This window comes from Podarcis raffonei, chromosome 4 (genome assembly GCF_027172205.1).
Source record: "Podarcis raffonei isolate rPodRaf1 chromosome 4, rPodRaf1.pri, whole genome shotgun sequence".
NCBI lineage: Eukaryota > Metazoa > Chordata > Lepidosauria > Squamata > Lacertidae > Podarcis > Podarcis raffonei.
In genome coordinates this window covers 70,995,815-71,013,625 of record NC_070605.1, presented here as the reverse complement: position 1 = coordinate 71,013,625, position 17,811 = coordinate 70,995,815, and the positions used below count along the sequence as shown (strand labels likewise).

Below are 17,811 nucleotides of genomic sequence, written 5' to 3'. Positions count from 1 at the left end.
TGATGGTGTCACTGGGAGCATGCTAGGGCTCAAACTTCATAATCAGCACAGAAATAATACCATTTATTTTCTGAGTATTACCTTTTTTTGGGGGGAGGGGGTAGTTTCCTGGACTGAGGAATAAATCATTTTAGATGATCCTATTCCAAACTTAGAATTGGGGAGGCTTTGCCCATTGACAGCTATAAACCCCAGCTTATGAGCAGAATATGTGTAATACATTGTGGTGAACTGGGCTTTTATGCCACAATGGAACTAAGTGAAAATTCCCAGCACCCGCCCCCAAGCAACATCTGATTAAAATAAAAACTTTAATAAGAAACTGACAGCTGCCACATAAGCTTTAAAAACTGTAGCTGGAAATATGCTTACATGAAATTTGCTATGAGCTACTTGTCACTTCCAACAAGCAATCTACTTTATATGCCTCATGGCATGCACAGTATTTTTGTGCTCTGCCTTGCTTTTCAAAATCCTGCTGGAACAATTCCTCCCCCTCCCCCTCGAATTATAAATGTATACTTTTATCAGGTATTATATCTTCTACCGAAAAGAAAAGGACAGTAACAGAAAGCAAGAAGGAAAGACATACACAGAGAGCAATATGGTCAATAAGTTCTAAGTGCCTGCCACACAGCTGCCTTCTGGTCATCTCAAGCTTAGATAACTGTGAAAGGAAAATTGACAACTGGATAATTTATAAAGTCGTTCTTTTCTGCAAGATTACATTTTTGAAAGATACTGAAAAGCAGACCAGAATATTCTCAGAAGCAGGAGCAAGTCCACTTTCACTTCCAACCCAGAAATGTCCTCCTGTGCTTTTAAAAACTGCATGCATTGCTCCAATTTTAAATCCATCTCCCAGAAGGAGATAGGAAATGTGAGAGCCAGTGTGGTGTAGTGGTTCAGAGCAGTGGACTCGTAATCTGGTGAACCGGGTTTGATTCCCCACTCCTCCACATGCAGCTGCTGGGTGACCTTGGGCTAGTCACACTTCTCTGAAGTCTCTCAGCCCCACTCACCTCACAGAGTGTTTGTTGTGGGGGAGGAAGGGAAAGGAGAATGTTAGCCGCTTTGAGACTCCTTAGGGTAGTGATAAAGCAGGATATCAAATCCAAACTCTTCTCTTCATATGAAATGCACATTTCCCCTGTTTTTTAAGGTTAGATACCCTACAGTTGAATATTGTATACTCTTGTTTGCTTTGTTGTTACTGTTTTATTATCATCAACTTGGGGGAGAGTGTGTAGCAGCCAGTGAAGAGACTCCAACAAAGAGTTCTTGATGTTGCAGCATAATTGCTGACAGCAGTGAGGCCTTGTCAGCACATAACGCCTCTGCACCAGTCGTCAATCTGTTTCCGCACCAAGTTCAAGGTGTTACTCTTGTAGTGGAATTACGAAATAAAATCCTGGCATACTGAGCATGCCCAAAGAATTTGGTAAAGGTGACCAATCTCACAACGCTCCCTTTGTGTGGTATTGGCCAATCCCATTACGCTCTCTGTTAAAGATGATAGTACGCATGCTAACACTGTTTGTAATTTGGACCAATCATGAAAATGGGGTGAGGGAAACTCAGTATTTGGATTGGATAGGAATTGGATAGGAAATTGTAACTTAATGGAATGTGTAGAATTTGTGCCAAATGTATAAAACTGTTTGGAATGCTTTGTCCAGTGGCCAGTTGATTTGGGACAAAGAAAGCCCTGCTGGTCCTTTCTGCACAGAAAAGAAATAAATACTGCTTTTTCACTTGCTGTCTTGTGGTTTTTGGCTGTGCCTAGACAGAGCAAGTACTTGCTTACAGCACTATTAGTATATAAAACCCTAACATCTTGAGACCAGCTTACTTACAAGAGCATCTTACTCCACATGTGCCCAACCAGCCATGATGATCAGTGGATTTGGCACTACTACAGGTGCTACATAATACATGTTCTGCATTTGTAATAACTCAGTTTTTTAATGTGGCAGCGCCTTCACTTTGGCACTCCCTGCCCATTGAGATCAAGCAGGTGCATTCCCTGTACTCTTTTCAGCACCTGCTAAAACATTTCTGTTTAGACAAGCCTACCCAGATGCATAGAAAGTTGAGGTGACACTATTAAAACTTATAATCAGATTAAAATATATGTCAGCTGTACATGTCTGGTTAAGTTTACCAAAGTAGAGACATTTTTATCAGACGCTGAAAAGAATACAGAACAGTGAAGTCACCTGCCTAATGTCAATGGGTGGGGCATTTCAGGCACTGCCAAACTAAAAGAGCAATGCCTTAGAGGTGCAGAATGAACATTTGAAGGAGCACTGCCAAAGTGCCCATTCCACAGATTGAAGTGGTACAAATGAACACTCGGCTTGAGGTAGCCAGATTGCAACCAGTTGGACCAGCCTGATTTCTGTGCATTTGAGCCTTGTCTGCATTGAGCCCATATCCAACAGACTGATCTGTACCCTGCCAAGAAAGAGATACAATTTTGCCTAGTAAGTCTATGCCGGGCTTCCTCAACCTCGGCCCTCCAGACGTTTTGAGACTACAATTCCCAGCATCCCTGACCACTGGTCCTGCTAGCTAGGGATCATGGGAGTTGTAGGCCCAAAACATCTGGAGGGCTGAGGTTGAGGAAGCCTGGTCTTATGCACATAGCACTCAGAAAACATGGATGCATTAAGTTCAGAAGGTGTGAGACAAATTACTTCTCCAAGTGCCCACCTTTGGAGACTTTGATTATCTGAACATATATACGCATGGCTATGGTCCCCACTCCAGTCCGAACTTGAGCTGTCCATAATTAGCTGCTGGAATATAATCCAAGCTGTTTGGGTGTACTTCTGGTTGGTTTTCAGGTCTAAATATATGTAAGTTTTTCAACATTTAATCCATTGCCTTTTGGGAGGTGATAAGTACAGCTGCTTTGAGCAGTATTTCATACTAAATTGCTGATATTCTTTATCAGGCTTATTGGCACTTTAAAGAAGGTTTATCTGAGAAGACTTTAATAATCAGTTGTATATATAATCCTTTCACTTGCAGCTGCAATTTGGGGGCGGGGGAGGAGGAGGAAGAACCAATCTCTCCCAACCTTTCAAAGAAACCATTTGTATCAAAATACCTTTTTATCTGAGCTTTCTCTGCTAGTCTCTAGTTAATCCATTCCTCTGCCCATGAAAGCGCTGCATTTTTTTCCTCAGGAGCAAATTTAACTAGCAAATTTTATTATCAAAATCCAAGAGAGTAATAAATTAAATGGAACTGTGTAGTACATGCCACAACAGGTAGTATAACTTGAATTGGGTATTAGCAGCTTGTGCCTAAGGTACATCCTGAAAATATGCTTATATTTCTCTTAAGTTTTGTATGTCATTCAGCCTAATATACATGTTTTTTGCAAGCAGTTCCCTCTAATATAAAGATTCTTTGTATGTTCCGTGCATATGCACTTTTTATCCCCGATACATGCATTTTTAGTTGGAGATACTTACACCACAAAAGTGTGCATTTCTCAAGATAGCTGTGTTTCAGTTTAAGTGTTGTTTCAGGAAGTGCAAATTAAGCAGGTTTGCATTAAAATGTGAACCAAACCTCATTTCTCTTCCATCTCTCATTTCAAGTCCACCTCTATAGCTACCCACAGCCTTATTCTGGTGCATGTGTTGTTATTTGTGAAAGTACGGAACCTGGCTAGTAGTGATTGTTTTATTCGTAGTATAGAAGGAAAGAAAGGCCCTCAATTCAGTCTTTGCCTTCTTCACTACTTCCCCTATATCTGAACAAAGCTTTACAAACATCCTGAGTATCAGTTATATATGCATGTCACTCTAGTGTAGTTCAGTGTGTGACTCAGCCGATATACTCAACAGATCCTTATACAGCCCTCTCGGTGCATAGTTGTATCAGAATTTCAGATCTACAGAAAGGCTCAGTGTGCAGATGAAATGTTGCAAAATCTTGAGACTGACTTAGTTAGCTTTCTCTGGGAATAAAGGCATATATGAGGCATCTTTTCTTGCTGAGTTTTATTAACCGCTTGAACATGGATCAGGTGAATAGATATAATTAAGTAATCTCTAGACTAAGAGGAGTGTGAAGTCTTGCTGAGCAGAGATGGGTATGACATTTTAAACGTCACAAACGGGTGGGGATAGGGAAAATCATTCCTGAACACAAAAAAACCGCAAACAGCCTAATGCGTTGCTTTTAACAACAATTTTGTTTTCAGTTAGCAGGTGGCTTAAAACAGAAATTCAACATGTTTTAAGACTTTTAACTTAAATGAATCATAACTGCTGTATTTTAGTGAAGTGTTTGCATGTGACACCCCCCTTGCCCATCTTTGCCTGATGGCTTTAGAGCAAAACTTAAATTGTTATAGTTCACATGCTTCATCATTGATATTAAATGGTCTAAGTGAAGAAGAAGAAATATTAAAATAAGCAACTGTTAAATTTGTAAATATTTGTGTATTGTACAAACTGAAATGTATTATTGGGACTAGTAATATACTATTAGATTGCATAATTACATTTTGTCTGTAAACCCTATTGAATATGTGCATTTAGGACTGCAGTCATAGAGTAGGGTTGCCATATGTCCAGGGAAATTTTGGGAAATAGGCAAAAAGCTCAACAACTTTGAGTTTCTGCCCCATGCTTTAGAATAACTACAGAAATCTAGGAACAGCAGGTATAAACTGGAAGACCATCTGAAGGAATATCCAAATATGGATGCTAGGCACTGCTTTTAACAGAATGCACATTTGGAAACAGGTGGTCTCCTATGAGTTCAATAAAAAAAATCATATATGCATTCTCCACTATTCAACCCCTGGCTAGCTTGCACAGATGTCTGCCCATCTATCTCCCCAACAATTCAGACTGCAAAGAAAATTATAAAATTAGACTGAAGGCAGAGTCTAGGATCATTGTTTGCACTACAATTGTGGAATGACTACCCACGCTAGAAACCGAACCTACAAGTTACTCTGACATCCGTGATTGATAGTATTAAAGGAAACACATTTTTTATTATTTGTTAAGAAATTAGCATATTGCTTCCCACATCCGAAGAAGTGCTCAAGGCAGCTAGCATTAACTGCGACATTGTCAAACAAGAATAATCCAGCCATAAGGTATTTTTAATGTCCAACATGCACAGGAGATGCCAGTTTATTAATCAGGAACATGAACAGGAAACGGGCAAGGAGCCAACGTTTTCTCATGCCTCTGAGTGGGAGAAGGGACAGGGACAGAGGACAGACTTGGTAGCAGAAGGATATTTTGCATGGAGGTGGGTCGTGGCATTTAAAATTGCTGTTATGTGTCACCCATCACTTCCAAGAAGTGGAGGCAGGTTAAAGCAAGGGTGAGCTGCCTCCCTCCCTCAATGATGCGCTTAACTGACTCATATGCTTGGATATGTCAGCAGTGCAGAGGAGGGGAATGGAGGAGGCACATACAGGTGCTGGGCAGCCAGAGAGCCAAAAGGTGGAGATTGACCAAGATGCATAATTGTGGTACAGCCAGATTGCAGACAAGTACTAATAACCCTGAACTGTCCAGGTGTTCTCATCTGGTCAGGCTAAGCTGCAAGTGTGAAGAGAGATCATCGCCACTGCCAGCCTAGCCCAGCAGACACTGCTTAAGAACTAACCGCATGCTACCAAACAAAGCACAGAAGTGGGAACTATGAACATGGCTCACAAATGCCAGTTTGTTTTTGCTCCTTACAGCCTTCAACATCAATGCATCAGCTGAACCATTTTTTCTTATTCTTTTTTATTTTAATCGCAATATCATATGAGAGAACCAGCACATCAAGACCATGATCCTAACCCCATTACCTGGGAATAAACACATTGGATTCAATACTTACTTCTCAGTGGCTATAGTTAAAATTTCACTGTTATTCTTCTGAGAGGTAGGTATTGGATAGGGGATGAAATATATTTAATGTATTTAATTTTATTTTTTAAAAAACTTGTATCCCACTCAAAGCTGCTTTTTTAAAAAATACAATATTTCATAACATATGCAACACTCCTAAAACCACAACGGCAATCACGATTAACCAACATTAATGTAACAGACTAGAGAAATGATAAAATCATTTGTAAAAAGTAAGGATCAAAGTGGGAATTCAATGAAGTAAACCAAAAGGGCACTTAGCCAAACACTTTAATAAATAGCCATGTTTCAACTAACTATGTAAAACATTAAAGTGTTGGAGTATGATGAATCGCAGGTGGATATTCTGCAAGGTGGGTGCCACAACAGAAAAGCCTCTAATCCTAGTATCTACCCACCATCCTTCATAGGATCAATGGTTCTGGAGCAATGGCTCAGATGTGAGGAAAATACTGTGGTCCTTAAAATAACCAGGTCCTAAGCCATGTAGGGCTTAAAGGTTAAAAGCAGCACGTTGAACTGAGCCTGAAAACAAACTCTCAACTAGTGCATGCCAAACAAAAGAGGCCTAATGCTTTTGAATGCTTAGCTCTTGTCAGCAATTTGGCCACAGCCAGTTGCATTCCCAACTGCTTTCATGGCCAACTCCATGTTGAGTGCCTTATTTACTGATAGACAAAATCACAGTGCTTTAGTAATGGTTCGTTTAAGGAAATGAAGATGCACTACAGAAAGCTAAAAAAGCACTCCTGCTTGATGGTTTTGTTGTTGTTTTTGCAAAAGTAGGGGAATAAAAATATATTATTGAGACAACAATTAGTTTTTTTAAATAAAAAACATAGCTATTTTATTAGCTAAGTAATATAAGGCAAACTAATTTTCTGGTCTGTGTTTCACCACATTTTAACAACCAGAAGCCTTTAACTTTCATGAGGAAGCTTAAAAGCAGGCATAATTCAGTCAAGTGCCAGTGAGAAAATAATGGCAACCTTCAGGTGACTCATTCTTTATATAGCATGAGATTTTGAAACGAATAGTAGCCACAGTTTGCATTCCTCACCACCCAGCAAATCATTACAAAACAAAATCCACATGTATCTGCTAATATGTTGGCAAATTTTATATTTTATATTCAAATGTAGTTTCATTGTTTGTTGTTACCAGCTCATTATTGGCAAGGAAGGTTGTTATAAGAGTGTGTTTGTAGGAGTTTTCAGCCCAAGGCAAGGAAGTCACTGAGTGACAAAGAAAACTTATCTTGGCTGCCTTGAATTCATACCATCATGACCCAGCCAGTGATTTAGGCAACAGCAGAAGTGGTTACATTCAAGAAAAAAACATCACCTACCAATATAATTCAGTTTCTCCAATCTAATATATGTTATCTGAAAAACCTCACGCAGCAACACAAGCAATAACCAATGTGGCAAGAGTTGACTAAAAGGAAATCGAATTGATTATACAAAGCTTTGCCTCAGTGCTCTTTCCCAGAAGATGGAAGAGACTAATAGGCATAGTTCATTATAAAATGCATCCATCAAATTAGAACCACAGATTCTGAAAACACTGCATGGAGGAGGGTATCTTTCCATTACACCCCCTGTGATTTTCCAGCATGAACCAGCATATAGAATGTATCAACCATTAAATGGTTTAAGAGAAATAAATCAGAAGTGGCTCTGAAGAACTGTTACCGCTCATTGATTTAAGAAAGAAAAAAGGGGGGAACTTACCTAGAACCCCTAGCCTGTAGTTGATGGTTACAACAATGACATTTCCATAGCTGGCCAGTATGCTGCCGTCAACAATATTCCCTGTACCTTCCATATATGATCCACCATGGATGTAGACCATCACTGGCTTCTTGCTGTTCTGATCATGTATGTCTGAAAAGAACACAAGTAAGGAAAACACAAGAAAGTAATACAAGTATTAAAGGAAAACTGTTGCCTATCCCCGCCCCCGCAAAGTGTTAATAATTTTTGCAAATTTTCTCACTTCATCTATTTTTCTTATCTACTAGTCTGCTTATCTTCAGTTAGGACCAGAATAAAAAAGGAGATAGGGCTTGTAGATAAGCCCAGAAAGGGCCAAAAGTACCATAGGTGACAGCATCTCTCATTGCACAACTGTAATGGTAGTGGAGGCGGGGAACTATATCTGCTGAGTCTCACCTGGATCACAACTTGAAACAGAGCTGTGTTGCTTTTGGAATATGTATCACACAATACTAGGCCTCAAGTTAATGTAGGAATCTCACATGCAAAATACATAAGTTGAAGTAAGTAATGTACAGAAAGTGTCATTATGAGGTGGTTTATAACATAAACATTATTTTAAAATAGCAAACTTTTAATAGGTTTATTAACATAAATAGCAGCACCGTCCCATGTCTTTCTGTCTTCCTCAATTTCTGAAACTGATAATGTTGCAGTTCTTGAAGCATATTCAACAAACTAACCCCACCAAAAATTATCATTCACAGTAAGATGTGAAGTGGGTGGGGAAAATCTTCGGGCAAAATATCTTGACAGATATTAGGGAGACAAAAAGAGTTTTATATCTGCATTCTGCTTTGTCTAAACTAATTAAATTGAATCAACGGAGGACCGCTAGGAATGACATTCGCAATTTGCCATCCCGTTGCTTGCTTCAAAAATACTTTAAAAGACCAAAATGTTTCACGGAAAAAGGAGGAGGAGAAAGATGCCAAAATAAGTATCCTTTCCCTCCCATTATTGTAAGAAGCCTCCCTGCCACTGAAACCACTTTTAGAAGCATCTGTGGGGCTGAACTGGGATTTCCAAAACAGAAGCAAAATGGCTTTCCCCCAGTTTGTCAGCTGAAAAAAAGGGTAGTATCTTGGGAACAGCCAATTTTGCTCACCCATTAGAAGAGTCCCCCATTTAGCAAACCAAAGGTATGTATAAAAGTGGTGGATATAAGTGACTTTATTTGGAGGTAGGGCGGAGGACCACAGTACCTTTCAACCATCCTTCAGAAAAGCTCTCCTAAACTAGTTGGTGCTGATAGTTGCATATTCTATTTAATAAATTGCCGGGCAATTGATAGTTCTATGTTAATGGGAAATAGTATTTCCCTTTAGTCCACAATCTACTGCTCGTTATCAAACCAGTATGTGGTGTTTTATACTCCCACATTTCCTTGATTTGAATCCAGAGGTTGATGGAGAAAAATGTTGATTCACCAATGTATCTGTATTGGTTCTAGAACACATGGTAGGCAGAGGAGGATTTAGGGCAGTGTTTGTGGTGTGGTTGCACCAAGCATGCAGCCGAGGAGAGCACTAGGAACCTGTCAGAGCCTCACATCTCCTTCTCAATGCCCAGCTCAAGCCAGCACTGTGAGGGCTGTGGGGATGGCATCAAATGGCCTCGCACAAGGCAGCATATTGTGAAGGTCTGCCCCTGTGTTAGGTATGTGCTAGCTAACAACCAACAGACTTGCAACTAAGAAAGAAGTATATTTTCACGTATCCTTGGAAAGATAAAGAAAACATCTATTTTCTACTAAGAATCACATTTGTCGTGCTGTTCAAGATACCAGTATGGAATATAATACCTTCCTTTACCTATAGAAGATATAGACTCTAGCATAGGGGGCAGCAACTGGCAGCCCTCCTTCAGATCTGCCCCATAAGAGGAACAGAAAATGTTATTTAATATATTAAGTGGTATAGAAATCAAATAATCAAACTTAGGGAGGGAGGGAGGGAGGGTAGACGTACTTTACAGAAAAACTAATTTCTGAGCTCAGCCCTTGCATGACAGAATCTATTTGCTGTGTATGAACTAAATGTCTAATTACTTTATTTGGAAAGGCATTGTTACAGCAGCAGAGCAATGGAAAAGAAGGTGAACAGTTGCAATAACAAGGAAGCATAGATCTCAGCAGCTGTACTTGAAAAGGTCAGAAAAGCCACCATAATTCTAAACTCTCGAGAAAGAAGGAGATTAAGAGGTGACCGCACCATAACTATAAAGATTTCTGAAGGGAACAGAAAGGGCAAATGTTACCATGCTAGTTGAAATAGTGTCAAATTCCAAAACACAGAAAAGAAGTGAAATAAGCTAAGAAAAGACCAGACACCAAGGATGTGAGGTTGAAATCCAGAATGCATGAAAGTGGCAGACTCAGATAATTCATCTGTTTATGCAAACCTTTGTCAGGATGTGTAACATTAAGAAACAAGCTAGGTGTAATTTTTGTCTGAAAAGGGTTCAAAGCATAGTGGTCTGTTATTATAGCTGCTATTAAATGTGGAACAATAAAGAGGTTTAGGAGTGAATTAAGATTTTCTCTGAAATTCGTAAGAGTTTGTGATTAATCTGAATATAACCAAACGCTGATAGTGTATTCTTATAGTGTATGTGCTTATTATTAAACAGAGAAAGAGAAACATCGTCATGTCATATTATTAAGGTACTTGCCTCTATCCTTATGGGGGAAGTTTTAAAAATCTTGCATTGCATAACAAGCACCCAATAATCCACAGGGGTTTAAATGAATCCTGCAACCCCCCCCCCAAAAAAAAGTCCCCACCACAGTTAGGCTTCCTTTACACCTACCAGAATAACGCAGTTGCTACAACCTAAGTAGTTGTATCCATGATACTTCACAGACTTTATATATATATATATATAAATAAATATATAAAACATATAGCCACATGATTATGCTTCCGTGCATGTTTACAATAACATGGAAGTGATGGACATCCCAAAAGGATGGGCATCACTAGTGTGCTATATATAATATATAAACACACAAACCATATTCCTGGGAGCAATATGGGAGTAAATGGTAGTGTTAACGTTGTCCCGGATACATGCAAAGGAAGAAAGCTTTAAAGAATAAAAGAAATTAAACAGTTTCCTTTGAAATATCAGGGGAGCAGGGACTGAAACTGGAGACAAAGTAATTGCATCCACTATACGGGGAAGAGAAAGAGGGAGATAAGGTGAAGGTGAATTTACAAAATGTACTAAAAAGGATAAAGGAAAAGATACACATGCAAGGTTTCAATTCCATATTTTTTCCCCTTTTCCTAGGCAAAAATTCGGACTGGGAATAAGGAAGCATTTTTGGTTGTAAATAATATTTATGTTACTCACTTCACACATATTTACAGATAACCTGTACACTTATCTCAAAGGGGAATTGCAGTCATCTAAATGCTAATTTGTGTCTTATTTTTGGAAGAAGAAAAAAACAGGTGGAAAGGAAAGTTGATTCCAGATAAGAAGAAAATAAAGCAGCACACTGAAATGTGTGTGATTAAATAAAGGAGGGGGAAAGTTAATGTTCATGCATATCACGTTTCAGTTTTTGGGAAAACAAAAACAAAAAATACCTTCGTCTTCCCCACGATCATTACTGGTTATATCATCTGCGCTTTTCTTTGTGTTGGCTCCTGGGATCAGAGTGAGCAGGAGAATAAAGGGAAAAAAGAGAATTCAAAAACAGCAGGTTCCCAAAAATTTAAAGGAAAAAAAAACTATCCAAAAAGTGGAAAAAAGAAAAATAAGTAACACAAAAAGTCAAAATTTGAATCTGAAAAAAAGGATGCAAATTGCACACTAACATAAATGCTAAAGACAACAAATCAGAAAAAAACTGGTAGGAAAAAATCAAATGTTGTGACAATGCAATTAATTTTATTTAAAATGATTGCCTATTTTGCATTCAAAATTGATAAGAAAAAAATACATTCTGTATACATGAATTCTTTGTAATTCAGTTGACAGTCCAATTTTCAGTGCACTATCTTAGTACAATATTCATCAAATAAGACTTTTTAATTAGCAAAGATTTTAAAAGATTGGGGATAAGTGGTGAAAAATGAATATGAAATTCTGTTTCAGATGCCTGCCTAAGTTGTGCCATTGTCTCTGTTCCCAAGTCATTATGGTTTGGATCCAAAGAACTACACAACTATTCTGTACACCAAGGAGAGGTATACACTTTTGTGACATGGCAAATAGAAATTTGGGTCTGTTGCTGTTCAGAGTGGAAAAGTCAAAAATCCTACTGGGCATACCCAACATCTTGGACATGCCAAACGTAGCTCATCTTCTGACAAAAATCACTGTAATATTTGAAATGAATTTAATGTAATTATTATTAATACAAACAAAATAATTAACACAAATAACACACATGGAAAATATTACGCAACACAGAGAAGTCAGGATATTTGTTTCACTGAATACACATTTCCACCATCAGCAACAATGAACTTAAAACATCTAATTTTTAACTGAGAATCATCTGAGTGTGAAAGATTCAGGCCTATGTGTGGATTACACATTCAGTTCCAGGCACATTATACCTGCCATAGTTATACACAACATTTTACTTACCATGAGAGCAAAACAGAAGTAAGAAACAGTATTACAGCTCTTATTTAGAATCAAGAATTCCCCATAGATCTGGATATATTGAGACATAACATGCAGGAACTCTCATAGGGCTAAGATCTTTGGGGAAAATCCATTTCCAGTATTGAGTGACTATGAGGGGAGCCACAGGGGAAGAGAGTAGTACAGTATGTACAATCCCTCGCACAGATGGTGTTCTGTGCATGTGGGAAAAATTGATTCATATAAGCTTGGTGTGACATTTCTCTAAACTATGAGTGACATTATTCATTCTTTATAAGGCTCCCCCTTCTGTTGCGTATAATTTTGCCATGTTGAGTTTTCTCATTTAGTGGGATACGCAGAGAGAGAGAGAGAGAGAGAGAGAGAGAGAGAGAGAGACCAGCCAAAAAAGTTGTGTTGACATGGGTTGAACCAGATGGTACCGTGAAAGCTAATGAGGTAAAACATCAGGGCCACAAATCCAAAGGATGTTTAGTTTACCGTACATTAGGAGCAGACAATATTTTCCAACTGGACAATTTTCCAGGATCCATAAGCCAATGGCATATGGAGGCCAGAGACCAAAAATGGGCAATAAATGCAATTTTTACCTTTATACACTAGGCTAGTTTCTATACATGCTCTCATATACCTCTCTACATCCGAGCAACAAAGAGACATTATCCGAACTCAAGGAAACATTTCAGCCAGGCATAAACACTTGAGGCACAAAGCAGAGCTGAGAAGGCGTGTCACCTGGGGAAAGTGCCAAGGGCCACATAGAGAGTCCTGGAAGTTTGCATTTGACCCCGGGACCTGTCTGCTTTTCTGACTGTGGAAGGATGTTCCCTAATAAATCACACCAACAAAGGCAATAAGCACGGTAAATGTAGATGAAGAGAGTAGATGTCACTTCACCTGACTTTTAACACAACATGGTTCTCCCTGTGCAGCTTATATACACACCACAAGAAACATTTCCAGTCTCTCTGTTGCATTTCTTTTACAGTATGATGACCTGTATTCATATGAAGACTTTTAGCCATATCCAGGGATACTGCTCATGATTAATACCAACTTGCAACTAGGCAGCAAGGCCGCAAACAGCCCCTAGTGTCTATTCATAGAATGTGAAAGGCTAAAATGGGGTGAAGCCTTCACATGTTCAACCTTGTATGTCATCTGGACACCTGAGTAATTGGGATTCCAGGTTTCATGGAAGGCTGCACATGCCCAAGCTGCTCCCTGCTTTTCAGATGTTTCCATTCTATGCACAGATACCACAGGCAAGAGCTACTTTGTGCAGTTGTACTTCCCATTTGTGTTTTGGTGTTAACTCAGATTACTGAAGGAACCATTTCACCCCCTGTATCCCTGTCAGGCAACTGTGCTGCTCAGATGGGGCTGTTGAGAATACCACATGCCCTAGAGGTATGCTCAAATTGTACCAGAAACCAGACTTTTACTGCCGCAGCTCCAGCCCTTTGGGCTCCATTACCAGCTGACATTATGCAGGTGGCTAACATCATTATAGTTTGGAACCTACTGAATACATTTTTTGTTTAAAAATGCATTCCTGGCTGGTACATAGTAGTGAGGATTGGGTCCTACTGAAATGGCAAAGTACTGGCCAGCCCTTGAAGCCCATCACAACTGAGCTTTTGTCATTTTTGTTTTTGGATTCCATACAGTATTGGTGGACAAAGTTTCTGTCTTTGTGTTCCCACTTACTTAAGTGTACTTTGATACCCCACCCCAAGCTACGTACATTGACTTTTCTGTATGCAAAAATCTGTAATATGATCAAAATATAATTTGGCTTTCTTCTTCATAAACATCATCCCATTTTTAGTCCCTCAGAATTTGATGTGGCCTCTAATATGAACTGTTCTGATGCATGCCTTCTGGACAAATATGCGGAGCAGAATTCTAGCTATAATCCTAACATTATTCCCATGGGTGCAAGCCCCATTGATTTCAGCAGGACTTACTTCTAAGTAGACATGGTTCAGATAGCACTGTTGGCTTCAACAAATCCTGAACCTTGATGCAAGTCTCCTCCAGAAAGCTATCAAAATACATTTCAAAATGCATGTTTTGAGCAAAATATATGTTAGAAAATATTATTTGAACGTGAATTTTCATGTGGCTTTATTAAAACTACAGTTTAATAGAGAAAGAAGACAGAACAGACTTATGAGTGCACACATCCGAAAGAGTTTCATTGACCTGGAATAGGCAGACTTGTCTATCCCTAACTAACTGCTAGTTGTCAGCCACTATTCATTTCCCTATTCTCCCATAATTTAATACATATCTCACTCCTTTGGTTTTTATCTCCTTTTTCTCACTACACTTCAGGCAAAGTTCAGAATGGTTCTTTGTTCTTATGTGTTCGCTTAACTTTCTTCCTGCCTTTGTTTCCAGGTTCTTTTGAGTGTCTTATTTTCATTACCTCAACCTCCTCCTCTTTAATATTTTCACTTACATCACCCCAGGGTTTTCCACCTTGTGTCAGGATCCCCTGTGGTCCACAGTAATCTGCTATTGATGAGTCTAGCAGTAACTACTTCAGCACTTTTTTCCAGGGGCTTTGCTCATGAAAATGACGGATGGATTTGGCAGGGTACATTGTATAAAACTGGGGCTGCGCCGGCTGGAACTAGTGCGGAGTTGTAGTTCAAAACATTTGGAGGGCACCAAGCTAACAAAGGCTGCTGTAAAGACTAGTTCATAGTAATAATAATCTGTGCAATCCTTTGCAAAGCAAGGTCCAGAAATGGGAAGTATTAAATATTTGTACCACAAAATTTCACAGTAATGTGTCTTTTTAGACCGCAAAGAAAGAAAATCTTCCATTTACTTATACCCGAGGGTAATTAATTTTCATCAGTTTGAAAATCATAGGTATTCCCTCTTTGCTCAGGCTCCTAGATTTACAATTTCACTGTTGTGCTCAGTTCATTATGCTCAACATCCAGTCTACAAGCCAATATTGCAGGTTTCTCCTTTACTATTTAAAACACACTCTTCTGTCCATAATCCTCTTGTCATGATCTGATTAGTTTTTATGTTAACTGCTGCAATTTCTCCCTGTGGATTCCACTTATCTTATTTTGAGTCTCTCTTCCATAAACACAATCTGCAGTGAAAAATCATTCTAGACACAGCATGGAGAATATTTAAACGGGCCATAGCAGGAAGAAGGAAAAACTGTATAACCCAGAATAAACAAGAAGGGCAAAAGTAGCGCAGCTAAAAGTCTAGACTCAAGAGGCTACTCCAAAGTTAATTAAGAAGTGAAATACTTTATCTAAGTGAGTTCAGGCCACTTTTAATACATCAGAATAGACATAAGGTAAAGGGACCCCTGACCATTAGGTCCATTCGTGGCCGACTCTGGGATTGTGGCACTCATCTCACTTTATTGGCCGAGGGAGCCGGCGTACAGCTTCCGGGTCATGTGGCCAGCATGACTAAGCCACTTCTGGCGAACCAGAGCAGCGCATGGAAACGCCGTTTACCTTCCCGCCAGAGCGGTACCTATTTATCTACTTGCACTCTGATGTGCTTTCGAACTGCTAGGTTGGCAGGAGCAGGGACCAAGCAACAGGAGCTCACCCCATCGAGGGTATTCGAACCACCAACCTTCCAATTGGCAAGCCCAAGGCTCAGTGGTTTAGACCACAGCGCCACCCGCGTCAGAATAGACGTACGAAGGATCAAAAGGATGAGATGTGTCACTTCCAGTCTGATCTCATACACAGCAGTCTTATTGGGTTCAATGCACGAAGGGAGAATAGAATAACATGCTTAGGGTACTTTTTCACCACCAAGTTGCAATCACTTATATTTAACTGCAAGGTGAATAATTTAAACCACATTAAGATAAAAACCTGCCACAATCCAACACCCTACTGCAAGCCTGGGCCATTCCTAAATAATAATTGCCACTATCCAGACCAGAGTATGCTACAACCAGTTATCAGTTTAATGCAGGATACCCCAATTTTTGCCCTTATAGTCAGCTAACCATTAGGAAACACGTAGAAGTCAGGAACATTCAAACTTGTCACCATTTTGTACCATATTTTTCCTACACTTCACTGTTTATTATTCCTTTAATAACACAATCAAATAATGCATATATTTTAAAAGATCATCATTAAGGTCAAAAAGACAGGACAGAAGGAAATTCCCCAAGCTAAATTTTAAATATGAAACGTTGCTGTTTCTTTAAATCTCCAATGTATCACGACGCTTACATCATGCTGCGTTGGGTTACATCATGTCATGACCAGTGATGTAACCCGTCGCAATGCAATGCACACATCGCAGTTTGTCAGTGAGTTAAAGGAATAGCATACTTAGGTTGTTGTCAACATGTCCAGTTGGTCATTCTGAGAACATAGTTTAATTACATTCTTAGTGAATCTCAAATTGCAAATTGTTGTGTTACTGAGAAGAATAGATGTACAAAAACACTCTTTTACCAAAATTTATGTTGTTAGTTGTAGAGTTCTAACAAGACTACAGCTGTGGTTCACTGGAAGATCGTCTAATTTACATGCAGAAGGGACTTGAAATCTCCAAGTTGGGCTGGGAGAAACTACCAACTGAAACCCTTAAGAGCCACTGTCAAACAGTGTAAGCAATAGTAAGATGAATGGGCCAATGTTCTGAATATTTGTTTGTATGTTTATTTAACTTGTACCCTGTTCTTCCTCCCAAAGGAGCTCATGGTGGCAAGCAGCAGGTGATAATACAAAAATGACATATTGAAAACCTATCAAAAATCACTCCACTACAGATACAGACTAGGAAAGATCTCAACTTAAAAGGCTTATTGGATGACAAATCTTCAGTAGGCACAAAAAAGACCACAAAGACAACTCCTGTCTAAAGTTCAAGAGGAGGGAACTCCAAAGGGTAGGTGCCAAACTAAATGCCCAATTCCTACTTTGTGTGGAACAGACCTCCTGGTAAGCTGGTATCCACAGAAGGCCCTCGCCTACAGTGATTGGTTGGGTCCCCAAACCAGCACCTTAAACTTAGCAGTGGCGTAACGTTTTTGCAATATCCCACTCCAATGAGCAGTTGAGTTGTTGCGTTTTATACCAGCTACAGCTTCTGGACCAATCTCAAGGGCAGCCCTATAGAGCACATAGAGCCTGAAGGTTACCAAACACATGGGCAACAGTGGTCATGCTATCCTGGTCCAGAAATGACTGTAGCTGTCTTAGCAGCCCAAGCTGGTAGAAGGAACTCCTAGTCATTGAGGTCACCTGGGCTTCTAATGATAACGATGGACCCAGGAGCCCCCAGACTACCAACCTCTTCTTTTGCCCCATCCAAATTAGGCAATTCACCAATTATCTGGATTTGGGAAATGTTCACCCACAGTGCTTTCATGTTGCCAAGATTCAGAGTTGGTTTATTGGCTCTCATCTAGCCCACCACAGAGTTCAACCACTGGGCAAGGGTTTGCATTGGCTCTCCTGATTCAGAGGTTACAGAAGTAG

At 39.5% G+C, this 17,811-nt stretch overlaps 1 protein-coding gene across 5 annotated transcripts in view; it reads right to left on the bottom strand.

The window, feature by feature from the left end:
- The window catches only part of NLGN4X (neuroligin 4 X-linked), a 160,407-nt gene that overhangs the window by 73,771 nt on the left and 68,825 nt on the right, over positions 1-17,811 (bottom strand). For 3 of the 5 annotated variants that reach the window (XM_053387270.1, XM_053387274.1, XM_053387273.1), the window contains exons 3-4: positions 11,281-11,340; positions 7,640-7,792 (exon numbers count right to left, since the gene is read on the bottom strand). The exons of 1 other annotated variant lie outside the window; for it this stretch is intronic. In XM_053387270.1, the coding sequence (XP_053243245.1) occupies positions 7,640-7,792; positions 11,281-11,340 (213 nt within the window). The remainder of the gene's footprint in view (positions 1-7,639; positions 7,793-11,280; positions 11,341-17,811) is intronic. One more of the 5 variants, XM_053387275.1, reaches the window with a different exon arrangement.